The sequence below is a fragment of the Lynx canadensis genome, chromosome C1 (assembly GCF_007474595.2).
Source record: "Lynx canadensis isolate LIC74 chromosome C1, mLynCan4.pri.v2, whole genome shotgun sequence".
Taxonomy (NCBI): Eukaryota; Metazoa; Chordata; class Mammalia; order Carnivora; family Felidae; genus Lynx; species Lynx canadensis.
In genome coordinates this window covers 96,023,953-96,037,505 of record NC_044310.1, presented here as the reverse complement: position 1 = coordinate 96,037,505, position 13,553 = coordinate 96,023,953, and the positions used below count along the sequence as shown (strand labels likewise).

Below are 13,553 nucleotides of genomic sequence, written 5' to 3'. Positions count from 1 at the left end.
TTACCTCTTCCTCACACAGGGAATAGCCTTCTATTGGAGCAGGAGAGCATAAAACATAAAGCTGGAATTATCTGACAGAATGTCCAGATACATTTCTGAGGGATAAAAGATCCACTTAATAACTCCCTTCTTCCTTTTTTGATAGCCAGATTAAAATAATGAACTGCTGATGAGTATAATAAAGATTACTTATAACTTCACAATCCAGAGGATGTGACTGTTAACATTTTAATGTATGTCTTTCCATACTTTTTTCTGTGTACAAACATATAACCTTTTAATACAAAAAATGATAAGATTATGTTCTGTAACCTTTTTTTTTCACTTACCAAGATACCATGAACATCTTTCCATGTCATTAAATATTCTGATAACAATATTCCATTGAATAGATATATACTAAAATTTTTTTTTATTAAGCTGTATGCCAAGATCTCACGACCCTGAGATCAAGAGGCATATGCTCTACTGACTGAGCCAAACAGGCTCCCTAATATATACCATAATTTTATTTGACCAGTCTCTTAGTTAATTGTTCAATATTTAGGGTTTAATTTTTGTTTTTGGGGGTTTTTTTGCATTTTCTTACTGTTAGTAAACAGTATTACATTAATAGTCCTTTATGAACATGAATATTTTCTTAGGATAACTTTGTAAAAGTGGAACTGCTATGTTTTTGAAAAATACATATAAGCTAAATTGCCCTCCAGAAAGATCATGCTCACTAAGAGCTCTACTATCATGTGAGAGGGGATACAGCCTTGGCAAAAATAGGATATTATCTTTTTTAAAAATCATTTCATCGGGTGAATGGTGTCTTCTCCTCGTTTTAATTTAAATCTCTTTGATTATTGGGAAAGTAAATATTTTTAATTTGTGGCTGTGTATTTGGGGTTTGTCTTTGTACAAAATTCTTATTAATGGCTTTTGTGTACTTGTTTAAGAATAATGTGTAGTAACTTTACATGTTAAATTATTGTCCCTTTGCATAAGACACAGTTATTTTTCCAAATTTTTTTTTACATTTGTGAAAATACACATAACATAAAATTACTTTCCTAACCATCTTTTAAGTGTTCAGTTTAGTGGTATTAACTATATTCACATTGTTTTGCAACCATTTCTACCATCCATTTTCAGAACTGTTTTCATCTTGCAGAACTGAAACTCTGACCCCATTAAACAATAACTTCCCAGTCCCCATCCCTCCAAATATCTGTTGCCAATTTTTTTCTGTTGACTTTTCTTTGGAAGAAAAATTTGGGGTGGGGGGCAGTGCCTGGGTGGCTTAGTCAGGTGAGAGTCCAACTTCAGCTTAGGTCATGATCTCATGGTTCATGAGTTCAAGCTCTGCATCGGGCTCTGCGCTGACAGTTCAGAGCTTGGAGCCTGCTTCGGATACTGTCTCCCTCCCTATGTGCCCCTCCCCCAGTCACACTCTGTCTCTCTCAAAAATAAACATTAAAAAACCAGAAAGGGGGTGGCGCCTAGGTGGCTCAGTTGTTAAGCATGCGACTTTGCTTAGGTCATGATCTCGTGGTCCATGAGTTCAAGCCCCATGTCGGGCTCTGTGCTGACAGCTCAGAGCCTGGAGCCTGCTTTGGATTCTGTGTCTCCATCTCTCTCTGATCCTCCCTGACTCACGGTCTGTCTCTCTCTCAAAAATAAGTAAACGTTTAAAATTTTTAAGTTTTTTTTTATTTTTATAAGATTTATGTATTTATTTAGTGAGGGGGAGAGGGAGAGCGTGCACGTGAGCCTGTATGCACCGGCAAATGGGGAGCAGCGGAGAGAGAAAATCCTAAGCAGGCTCCCCACTGCCAGGGTGGAGCCTAATATGCACAGGGCTTGAACTCATGAACACGTGAGGTCATGACCTGAGCCAAAATCAAGAGTCAGATGCCCAACCAACTGAGCCACCCCAGGCACCCCTATTTGCCTATTTTTAAACATCTGGTACCCTACCCTCCCCCTGCCATGTTTTACATTTAAAACTTCTGAATAGAAGAAAACATTTTACATAAAATAAGAAATATAAAAGTCTGTTTGCTCCCACATGGTTACTCAGCTTATTCTCTTTTATTCGTTCCTCAAATATTTATTAACAACCATGTGTGTATCAGGCACTGTGCTAGATATTGTTGGGAATAGAACAACAAAATTGGGCTAAATCATACTCTTTAATGGGAGGGGGCAGACAATACTACTCACAAATATATGAATAAATAGGGAAAATATCAGCTAGTAATAATGCTATACAAAGCCTCAAAACAAAGTGTTCTGACAGAGAAAGACTAGGTGGTCTATGAAGGTGGGGTGCTCTGGAGACATGTCCTTAACCAAGAAATCTGAGTAAACAGGGAACTAGCTTTGTGAAAATCTAGGGGAACCTAAGCCCCAGGTCAACAGTGTACTTCTTGGCACAGGTGAGAATGGTCTGGTATGAGATGAGGAAGGGAGTTAACGTAAGGGAAGGTTATGGTTGGGAAGCCACTATCAGGCTTGAAACAGTGGAGTGATCTGCTCTGGTGTATTGGTTTAATGCTCTGTGAATGGCTTAAACATAAATGGTAGGGAACAAGCAGGGACCAGGGAAAGCATCTAGAAGTTATTTGAATATTCACTTTTACTAGCACTGTTTATTGAACAATTCTTTCTACAGGAATTAAAAACTTCACTTTTACATTAAGTGTATGTATATATAATGTTTACATTAAAATATGTTCTATATATACATAATATTTATTTTATATATATATGTATATATAATATTTTTTTTTACATTAAATGTTCATGGACTCTGTCCACTTTGACGGATCAGTGTTTATGCCTGAGTCAGAGCCACACTGTTGTAATGACTGTAGCTTCTGGAAGTCCACTTAAATATCTGTTACTGTTTGTCCCACTCCTCCTGTACCACAGGAGGACTTCCTGATTGACTCCCATGCATTCTCTTAAGTATGTTTTAGAGTCATCTTACCCTATTCCAAAATGAAATGCACTGAATTTTCATTGGAATCACATTAAATTAATACATTCATTTGGGGAGTATTGACGTCTTGATGATGTTGTGTTTTATTGTCCAAAAACTGTGCGCTTGTGTGTGTGTTTTCATTTTCTGACCTTTTAGGAAAGTTACACAGTTGCAGTGATTAAAATTGCACATTTTTTACTTTTGGTGCTATTGTAAAGTCATTTTTTAAAATGTTTCTTTATTTTTGAGAGGGATTGAGAACACGGGCAGGCAAGGTGCAGAGAGAGAGGGAGCAGCCTCTGTACTGACAACAGGAACCTGATGTGGGGCTTCAACTCATGAACTATGAGATCATGACCTGAGCTCAAGTTGGACGTTTGTCCACCTGAGCCACCCAGGTGCCCCTTTGGTGCTATTATAAAAGGAATAATTTTGTGTTGCACTTTCTGTTGTAAAACTTGTCTCTACTTGATAATTATCCACTTAATGATTTTTCTGTCATTACAATGATTCCTCAGGTGGTTTTGCAAGATTAGACAAATAGTTATTCACCTTCAAATACTATAAACAATAATAAAAATAACTAACATTTATTGAGCGCAGACTGCAATGCCAGGCACTGTTTTAACCAACAGCACTGTGCACCTGTTTTACGTATTAGGAGACACTCACATGTCCGACATTACCAGCAAGTCGCGATGCTGAGATTTGAACCCACATATGTCTGCTTTTAGATACCACACTTTAAACCATTATACAGTATATCCTGTAATGGTGAGGATTTTTGTCTCATTTGCATTATTTATAACTCTTATTTTAATTTCTTTGTTTTGTTAAGTAATTCCAAATACGTTGCTGACATTTATTATAGTATGTGATTCTTTTTAACCCTCCTCCCCAGGTCTTGGGCTTGCCTTCAACTTGAATCCGGCTCTGACCATGATTGGCAAGTATTTCTACAAGAGGCGACCATTGGCAAATGGACTGGCCATGGCAGGCAGCCCTGTGTTTCTCTCTACTCTGGCCCCCCTCAATCAGGCTTTCTTCGGTATCTTTGGCTGGAGAGGAAGCTTCCTAATTCTTGGGGGCCTCCTACTAAATTGCTGTGTAGCTGGTGCCCTGATGCGACCGATAGGGCCCCCGCCAACCAACGCAGGGAAAGATAGGTCTAAAGAATCCCTTCAGGATGCTGGAAAATCTGAAGGAAAAAAGGGAGTAGGTGATGCAAATACAGATCTTATTGGAGGAAACCCCAAACAAGAGAAACGATCAGTCTTCCAAACAATTAATAAATTCCTGGACTTATCTCTGTTCACACACAGAGGCTTTTTGCTATACCTCTCCGGAAATGTGCTCATGTTTTTTGGACTATTTACTCCTTTGGTCTTTCTCAGTAATTATGGCAAGAGTAAACATTACTCTAGTGAGAAGGCTGCCTTCCTTCTTTCCATTCTGGCTTTCGTCGATATGGTAGCCAGACCTTCTATGGGACTTGTAGCCAACACAAAGTGGATAAGACCTCGAGTTCAGTACTTTTTTGCTGCTTCTATTATTGCAAATGGAGTGTGTCATCTGCTAGCACCTTTATCCTCCAGCTACATTGGGTTCTGTGTCTATGCGGGATTCTTTGGATTTGCATTTGGGTGGCTCAGCTCCGTATTATTCGAAACACTGATGGACCTTGTTGGACCCCAGAGGTTCTCCAGCGCTGTGGGATTGGTGACCATTGTGGAATGCTGTCCTGTCCTCCTGGGGCCGCCACTTTTAGGTATAGTATGCCTTACTACCTCTTTGGTCCTCTTAACATAAAACAGGCATAGAAAATTGGGAAGGTGATAAAAAGCAGAGATTAGTGAGCCTCTGGGTGGCAGAGAGCATTTTTCATCTCTGTAGCCTCAGTGCTGACACAATGCTTGGCACAGCATAATTGCTCAGATCCTTACAGAATCAAATTGCATTGAACCATCAAGTTGAAAGGGGAGTCCAATATTTTTACAAATGGCATTCTTTTTTGAAGTGTTTTATCTTCATAAAACTTAGGTGCTTATTGTAGAAAACATGTAAAATACAACACCTCTGATAATAGCTATCATGTGAGCTCCTGGTTTACCAGGGACTGTCCTAAACATTTTCTGTATCCTCTTACAGCTCATAAGCCTATGAAATAGGACTGTCATAGTTCCTACTTCATAAGAAATAGAAGCTTTGAAAGGTTAAATAGTTTGCCTTACATCACATGGCTAGTAAGTGAGTATATAATTTGGGAACTGTTTCTTAAGGTTATCTTTCAGTTAATAGCTCACTAGATAACAAATTAGTGAAGATGTATACTTTTTAGAAGTATGATTTGGGGAATAAGGATACATAAAGAAGACCTATAGCTCTCCTTCTGATACTGCTCTCTTCCTCCCCATATCCAGTGATTCTAGTCGGCCCACTTTTTCTGTCACAACACCACCCCATCCACAGTTCCTGTCCCCTATCTGGGTTGCTCCAGCAGCCTCCAGACTGGTCTACCCATATCCACTCTAGCCAGCCTACAATCTGTTTTCTACTCTGCAGGCAAATACAAACTCGATATTCCAGCTGATGAGATCTTTCCAGTTGCTTCCCATTGTTCTTGGGGTGGAGAGCAAATTCCCTTGTGGCCTACAAGGCGCCCCCCAGCCTGGCTTCCAATCTCTCCAGCCTCATTTCCTGTCACTCACCTTTTGTTCTCTCTGCTCCAACAGCCCCGCCCTTCCTCCTTCCCCTCTCACACCCCAGCTTCCTACCACCTGCCTTTGCACTTGCTGTGCTCTGGCCTCATCCTTCTCCCATCCCCTCCTCCTAGATGGGTCCCATCCTCCTCTAGGTCCCTGCTTCATTTACACTGTAAGAGAAGCTTTCCTGACCCTGCTTGCTGCTCCCAACCCCCTATTTTCTGCTTTCAAACACTCCTTGTCACGGCTTGTATAATTATTTGATTAACATTTCTCTTCTCCACTGAACTGTGGATGTTCTCTCCTCTGCTCTCCCTTATCCTCAGGGCCAGCAGCCCGGTGCCAAGTGTATGTGTCAGCCCGATAAATATTGCTGAATGAATGATGTCCTGAGTTAGAAAAGCATATGGAATCATATTTGAATTGGTTGTATTAAGTCTTCTTGGGTGTTTATTCCTTAAGTAACCAATTGGGTGAGATGCTAATAAATTTTACTATAACAAGGATTTCATGGCCAAAAAATTTTTGGAAACCCCAAGTTTGGTAGATTACCAGAGGACCTTGCAAAGCCCATTTAATATGCACATGGTGAATCTTTACCAGAAAAGAATATGTTATGCCATTCCCTAAGTTTGACTTTGGGAACACTCAGGAGGTTACAGGTGCAGCTTCAGTGTCAGACTTCCTGGATTAAAAGCCATGTTATTTCACTTATGAGCTCTGTGACCTTGGGCGAGTTACTTAAGGTCTCTGTACTTCAGTTTGTACATCATACAGCGCGAATGATGACAGAATCTGCCTGTTGTGAGGATTAAGCACTTCGAATGGTGGAAAGGTGTTGCTGTTAATTGTATAGCACAGGCCAAGTGTTCACAGGGACTGCTCTTTGGGAAATGCTGATGTCAGCGAAAGAGCATTGGCCAGGAGACTGCAGTTAGCTCTGTGGCCTGGGGCAAGACTCCTAAACCTCTTTTGAGCAACAATTTTTTCCACTGTGAATCCAGAGAATTGATTCTAGATGATCTGTAGGTCTTTCCTGGCTCAAATTTGGAAAGATTTCATTATTTTCAAGTTGCTAAAAATAACAAAATATGCAAGGCCATCTAAAACCCAAGTGTGACGTCATAAAAGATGAGATAATTTTTAGCAGTTCTTTTTTTAGACTAATTTGTCATTTATGGGCTCTTTGAGGATTGGTTGACATCTTTCTGAGTAGATCCTTCAGCTTCATTTGGGAAAGGTATACTTGTTCACTTTTCCCCACATAACTGTGTTTTGGATATCTTTAGGTCGTCTGAATGACATCTATGGAGACTACAAATACACATACTGGGCGTGTGGTGTGATCCTAATTATCGCAGGCATCTATCTCTTCATTGGCATGGGCATCAATTATCGGCTTGTGGCAAAAGAACAGAAAGCAGAGAAGCAGCAGAAAAAGGAAAATAAAGAGGAGGAGACCAGTGTAGATGCTGCTGAGAAGCCAAAAGAATACACAGCAGAATCTGAAGAGCAGAAAGACACAGAAGGAAGTCCCAAAGAGGAGGAGAGTCCAGTCTAAACGTGTGGGGCCCAAGGGTCAATGGAGCAGCTTGTGACCCAAGATACCTGAAAATGTTCTACTGGCCTGTTATCCAGCAGTGGTGCTCAATGCAAATAGTGGACATTTGTGTGGGAAATCATACCAGGTGTTCAGTGATGGAATTTTTGTTTCACTCCTTACCAGTAGCCTGAATTTAAAATGCCATACCTTTGGGAAGGGAGTGGTTGGCAAAGAATGACAGAAGGAAGTAGTATGGGGGTTTTTTTTGTTTGTTTGTTTGTTTGTTTAAATCTTAGCTTTTACCAGTGTCCAGAAGATTATAATATGTGCCTTAAGTTTTAGTCTTTAGAACTCTTTAGGGAGCCTTAACTTTTTAAACCATTCTGCTGAATTCATCTATTTTAAGTGTTACGTTGTAAGGAAGAGTAACAACTAACTTGTTTGAGACCAATCTAAAATTTAAAATTAATCTTTGTTTCATTGTTACTTGTAATATAGTGTCATACATCATCACTGGAAGATTTATAAGTAGAAATATTCGTTGCAAGTTGGGATTTTATAAAATCCTGACTAAAATATTTTCCTAGCATCAATAGTTGCCTGGCATAGTGCCTGCTAGCTATATATTTAGGAAATTTAAGGCATAAAGCTTTGGAAACATCTTGGCCATTCTAGACACATTGTACTCATCAGCACCTCTCTGGAATCTTTTCTTGGGATGCTAATATTATTAGTGTTTGAGAATTGATTTCATTACATTACTGTTTTCCCTTTTCAAAGATGCATTTTGAGTGGTTATAGGCCATTGCCCCCTTTGAGGTCACTTAGTATTTTTCAGTGTAAAAGTTAATTTTAAAATATGCAAAACTATGTATTTGTGCCTCCTTATTAGTAAATACAACACATCTAATTAAATGCAGACAGAGATTTCAAACAGCAGCTGAATTCAGCTTCAGTTTTACCAAAACCTCAGTTAAACTGTGAGACTTGGAATCTTTTTTTGTTAATGATTTTCCTGGAATTTCCCCCCATTGATTCATAGTGGTTCCATTTATATCTGTGTCTGTCTTAGAGCTGCGTGTGAGATATTCAATCTTTGTATATTTGGGTTTTTTTCTTTAATGTTTGCTAATTAAAGAAAGCCAGAGCAATTTGGCCCCAGGCAAACAAATAAGGATAAGATTTGGAGGAAAGTTGCTCCTTTTCTTTTTCTCAGGCCTGACAGAAAATTATGTTTTGCTTACAATTATTGGATACATTCTTACTTTCCACACAAACCTAAAGATATTGTGACCCTTTTTTTACTTACTTGAGAAGTAGAGAAATGGGTTTAATATAAGGATAGGGAGGATGGACCAGAATGAAAACTGTAAATATTTTTTAACCTAATATCTTCTAAAATGCACAAGAAGATAATGATAGACACTCGATAAATTATATTCCGTGAATTTTAAAATATCATTGTAATTGACACGGTGAAAGAAAGTATAGGTACAAAACCTTTTGTGTAAGAGGCTGGCTTTTCCAAATAAACTTTTTTTCTTTTTTTTAAGAAATGTTTCTCCCTCCAAATGTTTATTTTCTTGAGAAAGTATTAGTGTGTCTTTATTTTCAGTATCAAGATCCATTTTGGCCCTTGCTAATATTAAATCATTTAGCTTATGTGCTGTGGGAATTGTGTATATTGCTAATTTTATTTATATTTTTCTTCTTTCATCTTTTCCTTAAGGCAAAGAAGAGGGGAATTTTGAAATCACCTCTCTGAAAGCATCCAAAGCAGTTAGACTTAAGGACACAATGAAAACTCCCTTTCAGTGCCTGAGTGTCATGGCAGATGGAGGAGGCATTTTAGGGGAGAAGCCTGCTGTGATTGTTGGCAGGCTCGGCTCCAGTTGGGACTCTGCTATTTTCCATGGCCCCGAGTCCATAACCTCTATGTGCTTCTTTCCCCTTCCATAAAAACGAGGATCACTGTCAGTGAGGTAATATAAGTAAAGGAAATGGGAAGGGGAGGTAGGGTGGAGGAGGAGGAGTGCAGGATTATTTTCCCCAGTAGGGGAGGAAAACTTTTCCCTTCTTCCTTCCTAGGTTTTTTGGCTGGCCTAATAATTATATTGACCTAAGACAGATTAATAGGAGAAAAATTTAATTTCATACATGTGGGAACTTCATATAGACATGACAGTATCATAAATAATTAGGCAACCAAGGCTTACAAGCCATCTTGAGCTAAGGAGAAGGGGGATAGGGGTCTTCAGCTTCAAAAGGAATAAAAACAATTTATAGAAAGATGGGAAGAATAAATGTTTGGTAAACTATGCCATGTGGAGAACTCTTAATGTTAAAAAAAAAAAAAGTTCACTTTGGTAATAGTTCTCTTCCTTGGTACAGACTCCCTGTCTAAATTCTTTCAGGCAGTACCAGGGGAGGTAAAAAGTTCTCCTTGAGTCTGTTAGGCATTGGTGGCCTTCAGCTCAAATAATCCACATGCTAAAGTGGCACATTTGGGGCAGCCCTGTCCTGGACCCCCATCACTCCCATCACAGTTGAGCTACATCCGTACCTAAGAGCCTGCTTAGTCTTTGTTCAATAGCTGAATCTTTTTAGTGAGGTGAGGGGTTTGTGGTGCAGACTGACCACTCCTCATTAGCAAAAAGGGTTGAAAACCGCCTCCAAGCTGGAATTAAACTTTTTATTGCCAGTCCAACCCTAACTTTCTCCCCCTAAAGAGGGAGGATTTAAGCTATTTATTCAACATCAATTTTGGTAACAGCCAACATTAAAACCTGATACAGGCCTACTCTGTGCCATTTTCCTTGCTAACAGTCCCCGTGAATTTTCTCTGTGTTGTAGGTTATGTTCAACACTGGGAAGCAGCCGAGCTTTCTGATTCTGTCTGTTGTCCTTTATTCCGTGTGAGGACTAAGTTTTATTCCAATTCACATGGTTTCAGTGGCTGCTTTGGGAAAATAGATGTATGCAAAAAGTACCTGCCTGTATTTGCTTTTTCTCTGTGCCACACCCTCTGTAAGTCACAGGACATATACAGCTCTTAGGTAGTCGTAGTGCTTGGCTCTGTTCAAGAGTATATTCTGAAACAGGCTCCCAGGCCAAAGCTGGGAAATTACTTAAGAAGCTGATAGGTTGGACAATTGCAGATTATCATGGTGACAAGACCATATTCTCATGCTCTACACAAGTTTGTTGAGAATTTAAATTATCTGAACTAGTCATGATAAGTGAATAATTTCTGTAAAAAGTATTCAGGAAAACATGATGGTAAAACAAATTATGGGAAATTCAGAGGTGTTTTATCCCTGATTTAATCACACTGGTGACTAGTCCTGAATTCTTGGGTTATCTGAATTTAGTTTATGTGTGTATTATAGATACATATGTCAATATTAATCCTGTATTTTTAAAAAGGAAAAAGTTTTGTCAAAAACCACTTAATATTTTTGTATGAGCCAGTGTTTTACTGTGTTGAATTTCAGACTGATAAATTGGGTATTGGTTTGTGTGAAAAACCTAAATGTCTGGGTTTTACCTTCCCTAGCAAATGGTTCATAGTATAATAAACTTAATAATCAGGTAGCCATGTGCCCCTCCACCATTTTGCTTGGAAAGACGAGGAAAGGTGAACAGCAGATTTCCACCTTTGCAACATGACTTGTTTTAATAATCAGATCAGGCATTTGCCTGGAAGACACGAAGAAAGAGGTTAATGACAGACTTGTGTCAATATGAAAATTCTTTCAGTTCTTGACAGGAAGCGACAGCCCAAGCTTGCCTGGCTTCCCAGATGTGAGCAATGAAGCCAGGTTGCTTCAGAGTTCAGAAGCATCTAAGGGGATTTCAGGTACATCATTTCTGAAATGTGTTCTAGCTTTAGCGTTTTAGATTGTCTCCCCTTTTCCCCCATTCAGTCTGGGCCATAGTGACTAAAGCTTTCAAATGAGAGTAGTTGGAAAAAGTACCATGTGTATGTGTAGATTATTTTTCTCCTCAACTGAACAGCATTGATCTGCATTTTGCTGAGTTTTACCCTGACTTGCCTAGAGGAGACTGGGATAGCTAGCAACAGAATTGTAGTCTGCTGGTTGCTTAACAGTATAGGCCACCTGGGTTCAAATTGAGGCTGTGTGACTTCAAACAAATTACTTAGCCTCCATAAGGGTCAGGTTTTCTCTTCTGTAAAGGGGTTAAGAATAATTGGTAGCGCACCCCCCCCCCCCCCCGCAGAGTTGTCCGGAAGGTTAGTTGATATTTGACAGCTGGTGTTAAGTAAGAGCTTAATAAGTGTAAATACCTATTAAAAAAAAGTCTTGGGGAAAAAATTGAGCTCTTCTAATTCCCAAAATGGATCCGTACTTGGAGAGGATAGTTTGGAAGAGACTCTTAAAGATAAGAATATTAGCTAAATTATCAGATTCTCCTTTCTGATTAGATCCCCCTTTTATTCTTGTAAATGTAATGGTCTTTCTTTGGTAAATGAATGGGTGAAATGAACAATTTACAAGGTTGGTACATACATGTCTAGCTCTGTGAGCAAAAGGGTTGTAAATCTCAAAGCCCTTGCACTCCTGATATTCTGACAATACACTGTCTCCAAGGAAGAGATGCCTGACTAGCAGCACATAAAGCTTTCCTCTCGATATTTGCGATGATTCTAAAAGAAGAACTATAACTAAGCCATAACTAGTCGTGATTAAAATTGTCTGTCCCTACCAATGTTCTTAAATGCAAATTGAAAAATTGGTGAGGTTTTAGTTTTTACCTACTGTATACATAACATGATTTAAGTTATAAATTATCAGTTGGTGGCTGAATAAATTGGTGTAACATATTGACAGAGTATATGAGACATATTTCATGATGTGTGTCAAGTGCCATGAGTTCACATCACATTCCAGATAATGGAATTTATGTAAGAAAAATATGTCTGTCTTTGAAATTGTCAATTTCTTTGGAAAGTCCTAAGGTGTATATCAGTAACTAAATGGATGGTTATGATGTCCTTGTGGTATAAACATGGCACAATGTTAAATAAGCAGAACACAAACTACTACGATACATGTCTGTCTATGTATATATATATATATATATATATATATACACACACACATACATACATCTATATACATACATACATATATACATACATCTATATACACTACATACATATATATACATACATCTATATGTATGTATATATATACACACACACACATATATATGCATAGTGCCTATAACACACTCACATTGGAGGAAAGAACATACACAAATAGGCTAATCACTTTGTGACCATAATTAGAGATGACTTTTTCTATATTTTTTCCATATACTAAATTTTCTTAATGTGATGATAACTTTTATACTAAAAGAAAATATTTAATGTAGGAGATACTACTGGTTTACAGAGGGGAAAAAAAATAGTATATTTGATCTAGAAGTGTTCTGACAAGAAACACATGACTCCTAAGAAAATGAAGCTGATGATTATTACAAGCAGGTTATTTTTTCCTGTTTCTTCGATAGTTGCATCTGGTGAAAGGGAGGGGAGTAAGACCTGGACCTCAAGAGCACAGTGCTCTCAAGGCATGATCTTGCTGCTGCTGGACCAGAGCTGTGGAGCATAGAGTCCACGGGCTGCCTGTGCCAGCCTCCAGTGCTGTCTTCCTGGAGACAGTGCTCTTGGGGACAGCATTCCTGTAGTTCCCCCTCTGATCATCATTTAGCTGCAAGTGAATGTTTAACTCAGAAAGCTAGAGCATTCGGCACTTACCCACATCACAATGTTGCAGTCTTAAGCGTTATCTTACTGAAATCAGCATCGAAAAAAAATTCATTGATGTCACACAAAGGAGAATTTGCTTGTCTGCACAGCTATCATTTATTTACCAGCGAGTATTTATTGGACTCTTACTATGTCACAGGCACTGTTCTAGGCTTTGAGAATCCAACCATGAAGAAAACACGATAGGTCTTCCCATGCGTTTACATTCTAGTGGCAGAAGAAAGACCGTGAACAGTAAGTTCTAAGGAAAGTAGCAGTATTTTTTTTTTAACCATCTTGTGCCTATTTGCTGGATAGAAGAGATAATAACAGTGAGCAAAATTTGATTCCTGGCACTCACAGCTTCTAGTGTAGTGGGGAGGACTGTGTAGTCAGTGTTGTAGGGGCAGAACATGGGGAATTCTTTAACCCAACCTCAAGAGGGCCCTCAAAAGGACAAAAAGTATATTTCTTTGCAAGTTAACTTCTCTGAACCTCTTTGGTAAAATAAACATAGTAAAATTGTGAGGATTAAGTGTGGAAGTACTTGGCATGCTG

General features: G+C 38.8%; 1 protein-coding gene across 2 annotated transcripts in view; it reads left to right on the top strand.

Annotated features, from left to right (window-relative positions):
• Nucleotides 1-12,065, top strand: part of LOC115520441 (monocarboxylate transporter 1) — a 62,301-nt gene extending 50,236 nt beyond the window's left edge. For both annotated transcript variants that reach the window (XM_030324789.1, XM_030324788.2), the window contains exons 4-5: nt 3,876-4,742; nt 6,966-12,065. In XM_030324789.1, coding sequence (XP_030180649.1) covers nt 3,876-4,742; nt 6,966-7,237 — 1,139 coding nt within the window. In that variant the 3' untranslated portion in view covers nt 7,238-12,065. The remainder of the gene's footprint in view (nt 1-3,875; nt 4,743-6,965) is intronic.
• The last annotated feature ends 1,488 nt before the right edge of the window (nt 12,066-13,553 follow it).